This window comes from Halichoeres trimaculatus, unplaced genomic scaffold (genome assembly GCF_033239565.1).
Source record: "Halichoeres trimaculatus isolate MK-OKI-2021-1 unplaced genomic scaffold, fHalTri1.1 fHalTri1_scaffold_8, whole genome shotgun sequence".
Taxonomy (NCBI): Eukaryota; Metazoa; Chordata; class Actinopteri; order Labriformes; family Labridae; genus Halichoeres; species Halichoeres trimaculatus.
The window spans coordinates 18,152,793-18,171,667 of record NW_027437186.1 but is presented as its reverse complement, the minus strand read 5'-3'; the positions used below and the strand labels follow the sequence as shown (position 1 = coordinate 18,171,667).

General features: G+C 40.1%; 1 protein-coding gene across 1 annotated transcript in view; it reads right to left on the bottom strand.

Annotated features, from left to right (window-relative positions):
- The window catches only part of bean1 (brain expressed, associated with NEDD4, 1), a 52,133-nt gene extending 33,507 nt beyond the window's left edge, over nt 1–18,626 (bottom strand). The window contains exons 1-2 of the mRNA XM_074675794.1: nt 18,017–18,626; nt 10,293–10,412 (exon numbers count right to left, since the gene is read on the bottom strand). Of these exons, the coding sequence (XP_074531895.1) occupies nt 10,293–10,317 (25 nt within the window). The 5' untranslated portion in view covers nt 10,318–10,412; nt 18,017–18,626. The remainder of the gene's footprint in view (nt 1–10,292; nt 10,413–18,016) is intronic.
- Between the last annotated feature and the right edge of the window lie 249 nt (nt 18,627–18,875).

The window sequence follows — 18,875 nt, the reverse complement described above, 5'->3', positions numbered from 1 at the left end:
ACAGGAGGTTTCTGCCCTCCCTGAGCTCACCTTAGAACACAGACCAAATATTTTTTTTTCTTTTTTTCTAGATGTCTGTCCCTGTCCTAACGGAGGGTAAAAGCATCTCAATTTTTATGGTTTCAAACCAACTTGTAAGATTTTTTTCTTCAAACTGTTTCAGTATTTTTCAAAGTACTCTTCCATGATGTGTTTTGCTGTTCCCTCTTTTGCTCAAAGCTGCTCTCACAGTTTATAGTCACTACAATATTTTTTTGTATCTGTGAACCTGAAAACAGGCAGAAATACAGACAGTATGAACAGACAGACATCTCAGTGTGTACCTGAATCTGTAAGTGTATCAGATGTCATGCATGAATACGCTTTAAGGAAGATGTATAGTTATGTGCTGTTGGTAGATTATCTACACCTGGCAGGCATCTACTAGCTAGCTGAAGCTGTAGTCAACTGTGGTCAGAAAAACATAAATCAGCTTTATTATATCGCTGTTTGTGTACAAATAAGTATTCTTTAATCTGAATACAAAGAAAAACTTCATCGTAGTTGCTCAAGGCTAGCTGAGTCAATATCCACACAGTGAACTGGTTTGGTTTAGTTATTCTGAAAAATGCCATGAAAGGACATTGGAGAGAAATGATCACCTCAGAGAATGGTTACATCACCAGCTGATGTCCTTTTTGATTTGAACAAATTCTTGTTTCATAGTAAGTTAATAGAGAAATGTCTCTGCAGTGGCTGGCTATGTGGGTTTGACAGGAAGAGGGAACAGTAATGTTTTATTGAACAGGTGCAGTGGAGGCCTGAGAGGTTTAGTGGGTGTCCTGTGGTCTAATTATGTCCATGCAGAGTTACAGAAAAAACTGTATAAATAAATGATGTCTAAAATGTGAATTTCTATTTTTATAGATACAAATATAGATCAGATAAACTCCGACTGGCTGTGAAATCGCTGAACCAAATCCAGCAATCACAGCAGGAGTGTATCCTCCTATGATTGAGCAGTGATCTCTGTAATCCAGCTCTAATTGATAGATGAACAGTGCAGATCAAGTTCTGATTGGCCAATGTCCACAGAAAGTTTATTCTGATTGGTGAATGAGCCTGAAGATTCAGACCAAATGGTCTAAGAGGACTCTAAATCCAGCAATGATTGGTCCATCAAGAACTTGGAAGGGCACGAAATACCCTGTATGATCCATCCTCTGATAACACACGTACTGTACACACACACAAACATACACCACAGTGTTGAAAAACAGCTCTTTGACCCATCTGGAAACATTTTGGACACAGGCTGTGATTACTTTTCATTTCGTTGGTGCATTGGGGGACAAAATGACCAGTTTTTCTTCTCTGTCACCCCATTTCTCCCCTTTTTTGGTCAGCATGACATAGGAAGCTTCTTTTTCTAAGTTAAGCTGCAGAGAAGAGGTCACCCTATCATGTCCTTTGTAACATATTTCTGGGGTTTTTTCTCTCTCTTATAACAAATGCAAAATTTTTGAAATTAAAGTGTTTTCACTAGTTTCTGCTTAGCTTCTCTCTGTGTTCATGCAGAGCTGTTCTTAAATCAATGCTGGAACACACACCATTTAAAGGGGACATATCATGCTTGTTCCTCACTATGCCAGACTAGGATGCCTGTAAAGCCTTTCTGCCCTCAGTACAAGTCATTTAGTTCCTTCATTGCCCCACAATAGCGTTCTCAATATCCTCATTTTAGGCCATTCTGAAGATCTTGTTGAAACGCTCCATTTCGAGAATGACCTCCAGTAACCTCGCAACGTCACAGCCCTTTGTGCTCTGATTGGTCAGTTCTATCAGAGGGGCGGAGGGGGTAGAGCCAGGGGGCGGTTTTTGCAGCATGGCAGTATTTACAAAATCGCCACATTGAATGGAGCAGACTGAGCGAGTTTGCTGTTTGCCAAACTTCACCGTAAGGCATTGATAGCACTAATAAAATGGCAGAGTGTAGGATACGTCCTTTTGTATTGGACCCCGAGTCAGACCCGGAAGGTTCTGCAGCTCAGGAGGAAGAAAATCCACCTGGACACAGATCATCTCAGGACGCTTCAGTGTGGTGAGTCAAACTGGTACTGTAACATGTATAGTTTGTATGTTTATACTCGGCTCTTGGTGGGTGTATCCCTTGGTGGTGGTTGTGTGACTAACTGACTTCACAGAGGAGGAGCTGCTCTATCAGATTACTCCAATAAAAAGAAAGGTACCTAGTGTCATCACGACGGTAGAAAAAAAAACTGTTCATCAGAGGCCTTCCGAGCGGCTCCAACCAGACAAAATCACTCTAAACACGCCCCACACCACAGGAAAATCACACACGATGTCCTTTGCAGACATCAGACAATCAGGCCTTTGCTGGCTTTTATCATAAGGGGGAGATAGGGACAAAGTCAGCCTGATTATCCTGTAGTTTGTAACTGCCTTTGGTTTGCCTGTATTGAAAAAGTAGTCATATAGAAGAGAAAAGTGTTTCTGCTACCAAACGAGTAGGTGCTGGTGGAGCATAGCAGATTTGGTTGCAAACCCCATGAGCCCTGGCTTTGAATCTAGCCTATGGCACATGTCCTGCATGTCACTCCCCACTCTCACCCTGTTTTCTGCTCTATCCACTATCTAAATTAAGGCATAATATGCCTGATATAAATATCATAAAAGATAAAAAATCAACAGCCAATCATCAGTGTTAAAGTAGTCTCTGGCTTTTTGAACAGGCCTCTAGTGGACACTCAAGGAACAGCAGTTCTTCTGTACGTTAACATTGGAAGTTCCCACTTTGGTAACTGGTGTCACCCTTGGCCACTCCTCCAGAGTCTCTACAAAGTGGGCTAAATGGCAGTCAACCAACTGACTTTTTAAATGTTAATATCCAGCTGAAAAAGCTCCTAATGGATCCACATATAATGCAACTCTGCATGCAAAGCACAAGAAATCAGTGGCACCATGACCATGGACGCACTTCATAAAACAGACTCTTTAATTCCTCTTGACTTACTGACTCATCTGGTGACTTTTTCTTGGATTCCTGGATTTTTTCTGGAAGAGGATGTTTTTAAAAAACAGCTTTTCCTGTTACACAATAATCTCCAACAGGGTATCGTAAGAAACAACTAGAACACCACTGCTTAGTGAAGGTCTCATAATCGACGCAAAAGATTCAACTCGCATTGACTCTAGAAACACATTTTAAAGATGTTAGATGTGCTGAATTGTAATCTTTCCTGAGAGCATCACGCTGCATATCATGGATTATATGTAGGAATCTTGCTCTGTCAAACCATTCAGAGACAAAAACATCAGCAGTATCCCCCCACACACACAGCGTCTCAGACGATTTCTTTGAAAATGTCTCTGCTACTGCCAACAGATTAGACAACCTGCCTGAAATCTGTTCGTCTGTCAGATCACTGAAGGAGGATTACAACCTATCCAGGAGGTGCTGGTGGCTCTGAGGCAACAGTCAGATGAATAAAAGCCAAAATAGACAGAACGTTATATCACTGAAGCCCAATGCGGGGGGATCTCTTTCTTTCTTTGAATTACGTGATCTCTTTCTCTCCCTCAGCCTCGTCGCTTCACTCTCTGGGTCTCTCTGTCTTTGCCTTTATATGTGTGATCCCTGTGTAACTCCTGCCCTTTTGCTCAACCTTCTTTTTATCATATTTACCCCCCCCTCGCTCAGAAGTGCTGCATGGAAGATAATGATGATGAAATAGAGGTGAAGAGGCGAGGAAGAGGCTATGTGTAATCATGTTGAAACAGCTCCGGCATACATGCCTCAGAGTGGCCTTCTCAGCAGCAGACAAAAACACAAACATAAACACACACACACACACATACAAACACATCTTTCCACATTATGCATGAAACATAACATGTTAAAGACAAACTGTTTGTAATTCACCACTCAAATATTCATTGTTAGATTCAGATTGGTGCATCTGCCTAACGTCCTCAATCATCTATGTCCTTTTATCTTTGTCCAATACAAGCATTGAAGAGGTCATTAAATATTTAAGTTGTTTTTGTGTGTTCCTCCGCCTCCATCCACCAGATTGCTCAGGGGCACACCTTTGCAGTCAGGTTAATTGGATGTAAATGGCTTGGGACATGTTAAAGCTCTTTGCCCCTTACGTAAGACAATCAACCTGCCTGAGAGCTGTCGTGCAGAGATTCTCCACCTGAGAGAACACGTCGCCTCTCCACCTAACCACAACAATAGACAAGAACGTCAATATTAGATGAGAGATTTCTGAAACCTCTTTCTATCTCTTGTTTCTCCTTGCTGCAACCTTTTTTTAAAAAAAATACCTTTGGCACTTTTCTCCAAATGGTTTGCCAGTGCACAGAGGTTAATAGAATTTGGGAAAACAATGCAGCATGTCCAGGATTCCAACAGCTTTTATCAAAATAATGAAAAATGACATCTGATCCACAAATGTCACCTGCTGGTCAAAGCATTTTACGCAAATTTAACTACTATTGTGAATTTTTGTGGCAAATTTGTCTTTTATTACTTGTTTTACACATTAAAGTAACATAACTTCGTTACTTTTAAAAACGTATGGTGTATTTTTGGCTATTTCAGGTACATTCATGCTCACTATTTTAAATTTCCTTCTCTTATCTGTTTTTCCAGCCGGTAAATAATTATCCACTGCTTGCTTTTTACCCTTGAGTACAGTTTGAAGTGACTAGGTCATGCTCTGCTGCAGGGACAGGGTTAGGGGTTTGACCCTGGCCCTGGTAAGTCAAGAGTGAAGGACAGGAAGTGGCCCATCAGCAAACCCCTCCTGTCAGTTCATTTACTGAAGTGCACCATCCTGTGTTCACTTTCTCAGACTGCGACTTGTTCCCTGTCTGTCTTTTTAGTCCCTTGTAAGAAGGAATGTTATTATCACGTCTAGGCTACAGGCAGATCACCAGAATGTGTAAACTAAATATTGAATTAAATACGGTTATATCAGCAAAAATGCAAAAACAAACATTTACTAAGCACCCTTTGTTTAAATACTTTTTCTTCTATGTCTATAAAAACCATAGGGGGTCAGGGTAACTCTGGGATTGGTTTGGGTATGCCTGCAGTTCCCCATTCTTGCACAATTAATTAAACAATTAATCTCAAATGAATCCTTCTTACTGGAGCATGAGGTTATACCAGGCTCAGTGTAGTCATGGTGAACTATTTAAGTAACAGAGGCAGGGATAAGAATTGAATATATTGATGATATTTCTAGAACAGGGTCAAACTCTGAAACTAGGGATGGGTACCTTTTACATTTAAAATGATACGGTACAGATGCCCGGCACCTGGCAATCAGTACAGGTACTGAACGGTACCAATTTTCTGTACCTTTTTGTGTTTATGTGGTAAAAAATAACAATGAAATGTTTTTTTTCAATTTAACATATTTGTTCTTCAGTATATTACCTTATAAAGTGGTGTTCAAATCCAGCATGGAAAATCGCTTACTCTTCCACTCACATTCACAAGGATGCATTTAGGTACCTAAACATGGTACCTTTTGATTTTTCGTAAATCGGTACCCAGTACTTTTGACAGAATTCGGTTGGTACCTTTAAAAGTACCTAATTTGGTACCCATCCCTATCTGAAACTGAAACTTGAAATAGTCTCAGTTTTAAATAGCACCCATTTGAATGCCAAAAGGCATTGAATATCATCTTTTTCATTTAACTGATACTACAACCAATTTGGTTTAAGTGCTTGTTGGCAGTACGTCTCATACCTCAGCCGGCAAGCACTTATAAAGACAAAAGACTGTTCTTTTAACTGCCCTACAACACAATCATGTGAATTTTATAAACAAAAATAAGAATGGGGAGTGTGAAAAAAATCACATATTGTCTCACCTTGTTTAGTGACAAATTTTCTTCTCTACAGCTTTGTATTCCTTTTCAGTTTGACTACTGTAAGAGTGTTGAATCTTCAAACATTGGGTGTGAGCTTTAGGTACTGTTCTGGAGTAAATAGGCCTGAGCGGCAGGGTCCTTTTACGTTTGATACTCTAAACCTCCATCCATCCATCTATCCATCCATCCATGGTGACATTGAACAGCTGAGCCAATATGTCCATTTCCAAATGACAAACCTAATGAACTGAAGAGGAGGATGCAGAGAGTGGACTCAAGTCAAAGGAAGCCAGCGTCAGTCAATATTGGCACCAAAGACATTAGCAAAGACATTTACCCTTCACTTCTCCTTCCTTCTTTCCCCCTCCTCCACCCCTTATCCCCCCTTTCCTTATTCTCTCAAATGTTCCAAGTCACCTCCCTCAATTTCTTCTCTCTATTCCTCTCTTCCCCTTCACTTCCCCTGGAGGGTGATGCTGTTTTCCCCTCAGACGCCCTTTTCACTTCCTGTACTGTGCCTGCTCCTGTCCACTGCTTTCATTGTTTCATTTTATCCTCCTTTACTTTTATTTCACCCACACTCCCCTGGCTTTAGATAGATAGATAGATAGATAGATAGATAGATAGATAGATAGATAGATAGATAGATAGATAGATAGATAGATAGATAGATAGATAGATAGATAGATAGATAGATAGATATTTTCTCTTTTTTTGCCCACCTGTGGTGTGTATTAATTGTCTATAGGCTCTGATGGGGGTCAGTGAGGTGGAACAGCTTTGGTATTTGCAGACCTGCTGAGCTGTGAAATCTCCCTGCACATGCATATGCCTCATATCCATTTAAATAGATTTAAATAAATGACCTTACACTGTGGCTAGCTTGGACCTGTGCAATGACAGAAGGACAGACGGACACACAGATGGATGGACAAAGAGAACGATAGGTGCTCAAGATAGAAGCTAAAATGCCGTTAAATGAAGTTTTTCCTCCCATTTCCATAAAGCATGGGAATGCGATGATTGATGGCTTGGTGGTGGGAAGGCGAGGCGTCGCGGCCCAGTGCTGATAGATGGATAGATGATGTGTGCAGCGAGGGGGAACAGAAGGAGATTCCATTTCAGATCTGCACTCATCTGATGCACGCAACATGCTGGTGCTCTAATATGTAGATTGTGTTTCGCTTTTATCTTTGGAAATGGTATGAGAGCATACAAATACACCCAGGCCCTCTCAGCCACCACTAATTGTGTGCATGATTTAAAGGATTCTCATATGTATAAATAATTAGCCACATTGCCACAAGTGTTGAATCTTTCTTGGTCAAAGTCATTGCTTGTTATGGTTTTAGTCATGTATTGATCTGTTACATTACAACAGCTTAGTTTTGAACTTTAATCTTTTATTGTTTTAACAGTAACATTACAAATGTGGGGTACGTTTTAAGTCTAGTAGCTTGGCTATAAAAACATTTACTTCATGACTTACCAATTTTGTAAACATAAAAAAACAGATGTTGATGTTTGCATGTCACTATGAGACTGAATGCCCTTTTTGGGGCCCAGACACAGTAAACCCTTGGGTTCAAACAGCTGCCATGTGGTTTGTGTCAGCTGCAAAACACCCAAAGGTGGGTCAAATTAAAGTTTTTCAAACACATATATACATATACCTGTACAACTGACTGATATGTAATCACACAGCTTGCTTCAGAGGGTTATTGGGATTAGTGTCTTCTTCGACATACAGGGATTTGAGCCACATCTGTACAGAATTGCAAAAATTTAAGATCTACCAAGTACATATGAGTGTTTAAAGTCAAATTAAGCCAACCATGGAGGGCGGTATGTGGACTCTACTGCATGGGTCAGTGTGGCTCCATTTCTAGTTTTACAAACATGCGGGAAACATTTAAAATCTTTAACACAAAATATCAGAGACTCCCAGGAATCATCTTAAGTTGTCATTAGTCATTAGAACTACCTTCATACCCAAATAGTCGCTTTTAATAACAGATCTGTGAGTTTTCACAGATCAGTTTGACCTATCTGAGGGCATCATTTTCTATCTATAGATATGCTCCAGAGTTGTTGTTTTATGCCATTCACTGAACAACAGAAAAATAAAGTATTGTTAGATATATTTGTCTTGGCAAGTTTGTAGAATATTTCAGAAATTTCTCAAGTTGCATAGCCCTAAGGTCTGTAAGAATGGATGCGAGAATAAACTTAATTTCAAAGGTATTTTAGTGATGCAAGCAAAATAAAATCAACTATATATAAAAAAGCAGAACTTCAAACAGAAATTCACTAAAAGTTGAGGAAGCAAGCTATTTGCCTTTTGCATGTGGTTGGTCTGAAATGCTTGTTATATGTTGTATCAAAGCTGTAACACAGCTACCCATCACTGCAGGGCCAGTGGACACTGGCTCAGTGCTTTAATGCCATGTTACCTAAATGTGAACAAATGCATATGACTGAAGATGGTAATGAATTTTTATGTCAGCTGTGTCTGGTTGTGTAACCAGCACGGACATGGGCATGAAGCTGCAAGGAGAACAGAACTCATTGGTGGTGCTAGCTCTGCTAATGTTAGCTTCCCTGCTAAGCAATGAGAAGCTGTGTTAGCAGCTGTGTTAAACAATTTGACTCATTTTTAGCCTTTAGAAGAATTTGTCAGTAGATAAGTCTTAAGTTGTTGTGTCATATGCTAAGATACGTTTTACCTACTGTTCTAACATCTTGTCCTAACTTCACTTTATTTGATGGAAACCAGTCTTTTGAAAGCACAACACTGGACTGTGTAAAATGTCAACCTCCACAATAGACTGCATGCAGAAATACTTTGACATATCTATAGAGCTGCCCATATCAAAGCTTTTTATCTCTTCACTCTGTTCATTTATTTATCATTCTATTTCTTTCCCTGAGAGGGACACACGGCTGGTGGAGATCTAAATGCCCTGAAGCGGACGAAGGGATTTCAGGTGTCAGGTGGAAGGGGAGGGAGGGGTGTAGAGACAGAGTCAGAGAGGGCTGTGAATAATAGATCAGAGAGGGGAGGAGAGAATAAGAGAGGTATAAATGGGAGAGATGGAGAGAAAGAGAAACAGATATAAAAAGGGTGTCAAAAGGACAGAGAGTCAGATAGGGAGGACGCCTGAGGGATGCATGCCAGTGAGAAAGGGGACAGACGTAAGATTGACAGTTTTTTTCTTGGAGGGCAACATTGACAAGAAAACGCATCTCTATAAAAGTCCTGCATCTGTCCATCTATCTGTCCATCTGTTCCTCCCACATCCCGTGTCTTCCTGCCTCCAGTGTGGTCAGCAGCTGTTGCATAAGACAGCGATTCATCTTTTATTGAGATGGCAGGCTTCCATAAATATGTCTACCTTGTTCTCAAGAGTTTAAAAGCTCGACCTGTAGTCCAGCTAAGAATAAACAGAGGATACCCACAGCTGCAAAAACAACAACAGATCATAATATGCTAAGCAAATATCATCTGTTTGTTTTGATGCTTTCGGGAGGAGAAAAAAAGGAATTTGGATAATGGTGATGAGTTGTACCTAAAATTTTCATTCAACTCTTTTTTTTGCTCTACAACAGTGAACCATGGCCTGCAATAACAGAGAAATCTATGGCTGACTGATTTTAAGACAAATACAATCGAAGGCATGCTGTCAAACACCAATTTCTCCTGATATTCATCATTTTAGATGTCAGGCTGAATATGAGTTATTGAGTTTTTTTTAAATCAGAACTGTCCAAGGTAAACCAGTATGATTACGTGGTACGATTTATAGGAGAAAAAGAAGTGACTGGCATCATGTGGGATTTTTGAGAATAAAAAAATACTCCCAGGTTTTACTTTTAAAGTGCACAACAATTAAATAAATGATTTGCAGTAACCTGAGTTATGTATTACAGTGATTGAGTCTGCTCATTCACTCAGATTTTAAACAATCCAAAGAAAGAAATCGAAACAATACATTAAAATTTAATGTAAAAAGTTTCAGTAATGCTATTTTTACAGTAGAAAATGTATATGACACTTTATTAGATTACTTTAAGACCCAGAACTCGACAAAACCTGAATGACTTTAACAGGGACTCAGACATCTGATCTTGCTGACTGGCCTACATGGAAACAAATACTTAATTTTATGGGGTCTGAATTTATTATTATGCAACCTCATAATGAGCCATATACACCTGGTACAAGTTATATAGGTGAGGTTTCATTCTGTTTAACTTTGATTTTATATTACTGTACAAACTTTTTCTTGACTTTTCCCGTTGATTAATTGTAATTATTACACAATCTCAGGTCAAGTTGTGAAAAGGAATAACAATACAATACTAGAAAAAGAAGAGCAAAAAAGGAGTCTTGGTTCTTACCTGAGCAGATCAATTTCATCAGCATGAACCCCTGTTCACAGTGTTTCCTATTGGCACATCTCAACAGGCAGGAAGCCAACTTCAACTGGTCTCTACCACACAGAGCTGCTGGATGGAATACTACAAGACAGAGAGAGGGGAGGGGGGAGCACGTAAGTGAGGCAACAATGTGTGGAGCAGGCTGACAGAAAGCTGGGGGAAAAAAACAAAGCAGCAGGTAGATGTAGGAGAGAAATAAATGAAAGGAAGAGAGAGGCTGTTTTTTCCACAGAGAGAAACATTAGAGAGAGAAAGAGAGCAGAGACTGATGTGCGAGTCACAACCTCCAAGACCGGCTGTTTATAAAGCCTCAGGCAAAGTGTGTGTACGTGTGTGTGTGTGCGTGTGGCAGTCAAGTGACCACCCACGCTACCCTGTGAGTGAATATGTGTGCGTGCGTGTTCATTGCTCCTTTCCAGAACATGACCACAGGGTTCAAATGTTCCAATCAATACCTGACCCCCCTCTACCACACACACACACACACACACACACACACACACACACACACACACACACACACACACACACACACACACACACACACACACACACACACACACACACACACTCAAGTATAGCAGGGAAAAACTACTACCTATCCCCATATTTACAACTCCCACAATAAATATCACAATTGTTTAACATTAAAAAATAAAAAATCATACAATTAAAACAGAATGAAATCTCTAAGAAATTTTACTCATTTTAAGACCTTATAAATACCCTAAGCCTGCCCCACCCACCCCCATGCTTTAATTAACCATATCTTATCTTCTTATCTGAACAGTGCGACTGCGATGCTGGCATTAGAGTGGTTATTCAGCTCATTGGCAGCTTGTAACCAGACTTGGTTTAGCATTAGCATTAGTTAGCTAATGTCTAAGAAATTTAGCCATATTAGTCTTGCAAGACAGCACTTAAAACAGTTGGTTTAATAAATAATTGATGGTTTTGTAATTAAATTTTTGAGATGATAGTCATATGTTTTATCTAAGCTTAAGGCCAGTCACTTGCCACCAGCTGGGGCTTTAACCCCTGTTGATGGCCACTGCCTAAATGCTATGCTCTACCACCCTGATGTAAACCACTGGTTTGGCATTACGTTCATCTGGGAAATGGGCATAAAGTTGTTGGCAATGCTGTGTCAGGTCAACTATATTACCACTTAACTGGAGCTTTAACTAACTAGCCAGAGGTAAGGAAACACTAACCTGTAAGGAGCACTAGTGAAAACCTAAGTTGGACTCTGATAAATTTTGACTGTATTTACTGTGTTCAAACCAATTGTCTAGGCAAAATAATAATGAAAAAATCCTCCAAAATTGGTCAATTTACAATACCTTAACCTCAGTGTAAAGTCTATTATATATATAGATCAACCTTTACTTTAATAATCTCAGCCATTTTGCATGCTTTTTTCTGTATGTTTCATAACACTGATTAATAATGGTTGCTTGTATGCCGTCTGTCTCTTTTGTTTTGGAACACGTATTACCACTCATAAATGATCTCATCTGACCCAGAAACACAGACATGACAGAAGCTTCCTTTACTGAATTTAAAAAAATAACCTAGGTCAAACATTTTCTCTCAGCGCTAGTGTGACAATGTTGGGATTAATGTAGTCACTTAAAACTATGTGTCATCACTTTGTGTTCGTATATGAAGTGTGTACAAGAAGGTGTGTGTGTGTGTGTGTGTGTGTGTGTGTGTGTGTGTGTGTGTGTGTGTGTGTGTGTGTGTGTGTGTGTGTGTGTGTGTGTGTGTGTAAAGCTGTGCATGTGACTCATATGGACCTAGGACGCATTTTGCCTTGTTGTTACATAACTGTCCCTGCTCACACAGACAGATATTACAGACAACGCACTCTGGCAGCTCGACTCAGCTATCTCTTTTCTCCCCTCTAACACACACACACACACACACACACACACACACACACACACACACACACACACACAAACACACACAGAAGGCTCTTCTTGCCCAAGTCTTGTGCTGTGGTGTGTGTGACAGAGAGAGAAGGGGAAAATAAAAGTCATAATATTTGTATCAAGTCCAACTTGACTCCAGAATGCAAAAGGAACTGAAGCTTTAGAGCAAGAACAGGAGAAGAAAACCTGATCTCTAATACCAAATACCAAAACCAATCAATTTTAGTAACATCACCATATTATTGACCAGCAGTTTGTAGGAACATCTCAGTACTACTATAAAATACATTATGGTTCTTTACTGTGTTTAAAAGATAAATACATCACACGTTTTCAGTTTCCATTTTGTGAGGCTCAAGTTTTAAAAGGTTTTAAGATCATGTCTCTTCTCCCTAATCCTTGTTTCTGAAACAGTGGGTGAAGCTGTATTCAAAGATAAACTACCACCCAAGGTTACTGATTAAAAACACATTCAAAATGGCTTTTAAAAAGAAAATAAAAAGAGTGATTGAACAAATAATGATGGTGAAGTGTAATGGAGCAAAAATTATAGGGACAAGAAAAAAGAGTGGAACAAAAAACTCAAAGCAAAGTGAACAGCCTATTACAGCATCAGTCATTTTTACCAAACTAGAACACAGATCTTCGGCACTGGCACACCATGTAAGTCCAGAAATGCACATGATTCCATTAAATACCATGAAGAAAAAGAGAAAAGTACTCAGACAGACTGCAGTACAGTTTCTAAAAGGGAATGATGTCATTTGTCTGCACACTGGCATTGCTCGTTGTTGCCAACAGCAGGCTACTGCCAATTTCTGAAAATCACGTTGAACTGTCCACTGAGAGAGATTGTTTAAAGATAAAAGGCTTCTAAAAATTCAGACTGGACAGGAAGAGAAGTGAAAAAGCTGGGCATAATTTAGATTTTCCATGCAGACAATAAGGGAAGAATATGAGGATAAACTCTATTGTGGAAATGCTAGGAATGTAGAAGTGGAATTAGATTGGGATATTATACATTCAAAAACATCTTAAGCAGGGGGGACATACGAGATTATCAGCTTACATTTTACCAGCAGATGATGCTGACTTCAGTTACTTCAGTTTGATAGTAGTTTATAGCTAAACCACTGCTTAACCCAGGTACTGTTCAAAACAATGTGCTTTATTGAAATGTTTTGGTCATTTTGGGTGGTATCTAAAGGCCAATCTAATTCTTGATCAGCTTTTTTTCACCTCTACCCTCATCATTGTCATCAACACATTTACATCATGACCACCTCTAAAGTTCCTTCATTACAGACGGTTTTAGACTAAAGTAGATGAGCTGCCACCACACTAAGTAATAAATCATTAATGCTAGAAAAAAATTTTTATACATACAATGCACAGGGAATATGAATATTTTTACTTATTTTGTATGTATTATTACTTTTAATGTAAGTCTTAAAGCTGGTTTTTGCTCCTTCAATGTCTATTACATCATCAAAGAAAGTGAGATTGACCTGCCACACACAAACCCTGATGTCCCACCAACTCCCACACCTCCATCCACCATGGAGGGAGAAAACCAGACCATATATGTGGTAGAATTAATCCAGCACAGAAGTTGATGTGGCCCAGCATTTAGGTAGAGGATTCCTCTCTTTTCGTTGGATTAAACAATCAGCCCATCTTTCTGGTTTAGATTAACCCAGCACTAGTTTGGTCGAATGGTTACCAAGCGTTTCTCAGAGTGAAGTAGGCATGAGTGAAAGACAGGACCAGTCAGAAAAAGCAAAACGAAGGACTCGGGTATTGCCTGTAGCTATCACAGCACTCCATCATTTTTCCATCTTACTTTCTGGTATTCCCCTCCCGCTTATTCTCTCTTTCTCTTTTTGTCCCTCACTCCCTCCTCTCATCCATCTCCTCCCTGCTCTCTCTGACAGTCTATTTGGCCCACACAGCCCTGTCATCCATTCAACCTGTCAGTCCTGGCAATGGCGACAATCGCACACTGACTAGCATTTGTAGCTGAGCAGGCAGGACCTGCGGTAGGAGCGTTCGTGCCATCGCTGAGAGCCTTTGGGATCATTTCCCGTGACAGCCGGGTCACAGAGGCGACCCCACAGTGAGAGGGTCGGAGGGTCAGTCCTCCCGGAACAGAGAGATCATCCCTTGTTAGAAAGTCTTCATGCAATCTCAATTTACTCCACTGTAATTGGGTTATATAAAGATATATCCAATGTTCTTTCTTCTCCTCGTTCAAGATTATTATTAGAAGCATTGTCAAAGACATTTTCCTCGTGGTATGTGGGGGCCCAAAATGAACCAGGAAACAAAATGAGCGATCAGTTTAACAAGTTGCTACAAAATGATTTTACTAGTTTGTCAACTTTTTCATTACTTTTTCATGAATTTCAACTCTCTCTTTAAAGCAGTAATATTTGACAATTTTCAAATTAAAATTTGTAGCCGATAAGTATATTTCAAGCAGTATACAATAAAAAGGCCTTCCTTTTTTGTTTCAAATCATATTTTGTCGAAACTTCATGCTCAATTTTCCAACATGACAAGTAAAAAGTCTTTTGTAGCCATCGCTTCTGTATGATTTGGATGCTGGAGCCTAGTAATGCCAATGTCAGCAACAGAAACTCCACACACCATAACCCTGACACTTCCCAGTCTTCCCCCGTTACTTCAGGTGTCCCCCAGGGCTCTGTCCTGGGGCATCTACTCTTCATCATCTACCTCCTCACACTTGGCAAAATCTCCAGTAAATTAGATATCCACTTTCATTGCTTCGTGGATGACACCCAGCTCTATCTTTCCAGTAAACCTGGCTCCACCCTCTTCCCTCACCCTCTGCCTCTCTGAGGTTAAAGCCTGGTTCACACCAAACTTCCTCAAACTCAGCAGTGAAAAAAAATAACTCCTTCTTGTCAGCTCCAAATCCACCTTATCCAAAGCTAACAGTTTATCTGTCATCATAGACAGCTCCTCAGTTTCCCCCTCCCCTAGTCTGGGTATCATCCTCCACAGCTCTATTTCGTTCCATTCTCCGATGAATATTATAACCCAGTCTGTATAGTTCCATCTATGTAACATCAATCTTCTCCATCCTTCTTTTACTCCTCACTCTCCTGCTATCCTGGTCCACAGCCTCGTCACCTCCCGCATTGTTTACTTTAACTAACTCTTTTTCGGTGCCCCCTATAAATCCCCCCATAAGCTTCACTGGTCTAAAACTCAGCAGCTTTCACCATATCACCCCTGTTCTCCAGTAGCTTCACTGGTGCCCTGTTAAATTCAGAATCATTTTCAAAATCTTTCTGTATACATTTAAGGCCGTCCACAACCTCCCTCCGCCGTACCTCTCTGATCTTCTCCACATTGCCGCCCCATCTCGCTCCCTTATGTCTTCCTCCTCTCTCCACCTATCTGTGCCCTCCGCCCGTCTCAGCACCCTGGGGAGCAGAGCTTTCAGTTGCTCCCCAACTCTTGGACTCACTTTATTCAAATCAAAACTCAAAACCCATCTGTTTCAATCTGCCTTTTCTGATCTCTTTGATTCATTTTATCTTGATGTCACCCCTGTTTGTCCGCTGGTTTTATTTATTTCTATTGTGATTGGCTCTTTTTAATTCTGTTTTTAATAAACTGTAAAAAAGACCTTGAGTGTCTAGAAAGGCACTTTTAAATAAGATGTTTTTTTTATTACTATTATTAAAACTACCCTTTAGAGTCAGATATCTTGTCTTTTCTTGTTGAACTTGAGTTTAAAGAGGGAGTAAGTGTCAGACTAAAGTCAAAGGGCTTTTTGTAGTTCTGACCTTCATAGCTGAGTGAATAGAAAAAGCCACTTAGATAACACGAGGACGGGCTTCGGTATCCTCTGGGGAGCTCAGCATCAAGGCTGCGTGCTGCTTTGTTACTGTGTGGCCCTTTAGATCAAGCTGTCAACCTCTGTCACAGAAAAGTCACACGAAACAAAACTGGTAAAACTGGCTTTTAACAACACCACACAGATAACCACAAGGGACAGATCAAGGAAATCTGATATTTTTGGCTTTTTGGTTTTATTGTTTTATTTTGCTCTTCATGTTTTCTGTTTTTATCCTGACCTGTTCGTGCCTGTTACGTCATCCGCACCTGTTTGGATTTCCACCTTTTCATGCTCTGAAATAACTTTTATATAACTCCACATGCATGGTGATCTGAGCGGTAGCCGGTGGAAACATTTGGCCAGTGTTTCTCTCTGCACTGTAACTGTTGCTGTTACTGTAGGGTTGTAAAGCTTCTGTACTTCACTGCTGAAACAACAGAGTTAGAGTGTGTGGGAGGAAAAGCCTGGGAGGGAAAGCTGGGTGAGAAAGAGAGAAAGGCAGAGATGAGCTGATCCAAAAATCACTACAACACGCCTACAATGTATTCCTATAAGCACCTACTGTGATTGTTGTAGTCATAGTTCTGATTGATAATAAGGCAAATATTTTGTGATTTATTTTTTTGAATTTAATCCTCTTTTTTCAATAGCGACACAGTGTCTCTGTTTTTCAATTGTGCCTGAGCTTTAATTTCCAGTCAAAACTCAAACGACAGGTGGATGATGAGTTTGGTTGGGGTAATAATCGTTCCAGCTCATTCAAGCCTCCTCTGAACTCTCATGCCCTGCATGCATCTCCATCTGTTACGTTTCTACACATATTTATACTGCAAGCACTTTTCTACTGCTGTTTATTTAATAAACTCTGGTGAAAGAAGCTGTTAAGTTATAATCTTCACTAGAAGTACTATTGGTGGCATTTCAAAGTTGTCATGAGTAAAGTTTGTTGAAAATGTAAATAATCTTATTAGGCTTCAGATTCCCTCCTGTTAATATAATATCACCTGAATTGCAATTTATTTGTTAGAAGCTCTTGCATGTTTTGCACGTGGATGTCATTTGAGCTATTTTATTTATCATTTAGTAGTCTTTAAACTATTCTTTTATTATAAGACCATTCAACCTTAACCTCTTAAGACCTGGTGTTCACATATGTGGATGTTACATTTCTGCTTCTCAGACCCCTGATACTTTATTTTTAAAACTTTGACATGTTAGCCACATTTGGGGACACTGCTCGCATCATCTTTAGGTGAAATCACAAAAATACACCCATTTTAGTGAAAAGGACAACATATTTAAGTATAATAGCACCCCCAACAAACGATTAATAGAGAACTCATACAAATAATCAAACTTCCTGTACAAAGATCAAGGTTGGTTATTATACCTATTAGGGCAAACTTATCCCAAATAGCAAGGTGAATTAAAAATTGCACACCAGATAAAAGATACAGTATAGGAGGATAACTTCGCTAAGCTGAACAGATAGTGAGTAAAAAGTAAAAACCCACATCAAACAAATATAGCTGAGTTTGAATTGAGCTAGATAGAAACATCAACCATGTTGTAAAATGTTTCAGTCACTGAAAAAGTGTTGAATAAATGTCATCACTGGATTAATTTTACCTGCTCTTTCACGTGTTTTAGCAATCTTCTTTAGTGCACCTATTAGATGATTACATAATATTATTCTGACACTGTAGGTGGTAAAAAAAAAAAAAAAAAAAAGATACTACAGAATCAGGCAAGAGCATGTCAAGTCACATGATCTAAACTACAGCCTTACATCAGATTTATCTTGTTTTATTTTGTTTTCAGGGTTACATGTGGTTTAAAGATCATGAGGAAGAGAGATAATGAGACAGTCTGCTTACCCGCGAAAATGTAGAAATATAGTAGAAATATGCGTCCGCAAGCAAGCAGGGGTCTTTACATCTGCTCCTTAGTGTCGCTTCACATCTCTGACAGCAGCAGCATCAACATCCCTGTGTAATCGCCCAGTCCGTAGCTCTCTCTCCCTCCCTGTCTCTCTCGGGACTTGGCCCACCTCCTCAGAATAGCGCTTCGTTAAACTCTCGGTGATACCCGAGATTTACCCACACGATGATCAACACTGAGCGCACACGCGCTCCGATCGTCCGAGCATCTTCCTCCGAGTGATCCTTACTGCATCATCACCATCAGCACCATCATCATCATGACTGTCATAATCCTCCAGCCTGCAGAGCTTTATTCTTCTCCTTTCTCTAGGAACATCTCTCTGTCGATAGCGTAATCATCATCATCGATAGCTTTCGTCTGCTGTTATCTCCTGCACCCACCCCTCCTCCTCCTCCTCTTCTTCGTGTGACTGCGTCCTCACGGTTTCCTCTCCGCGTCTTTGTCCCGTGGCTCGTCCCGTGGCTCGGCTCTGCAGCCCAGTAAGTGTGTCATGCTTGGGGAGAGGAGCGTTTCATCCAGAGCAGCCATATGCCAAGAGTGAGACAGCCAGCCAGGAAATCCCTGAACAAAACATAACGCGATGGTGCACTGACGGATGAGCGAAACGTAATAGTCTGCAGAAACCAAATGAAACCATAATAGACAGAGTGGTGTTTTATTCACACAGTAAATCATCAAAACCGGGACAAAACCCAACAAGGTACCTCAAATATACAAAATGACAAAGTTTTATCTCTTTTATCTAATTTTATGGGACAGTGGCTACAGAAGTGAAGAATCATGGTTGGGGAC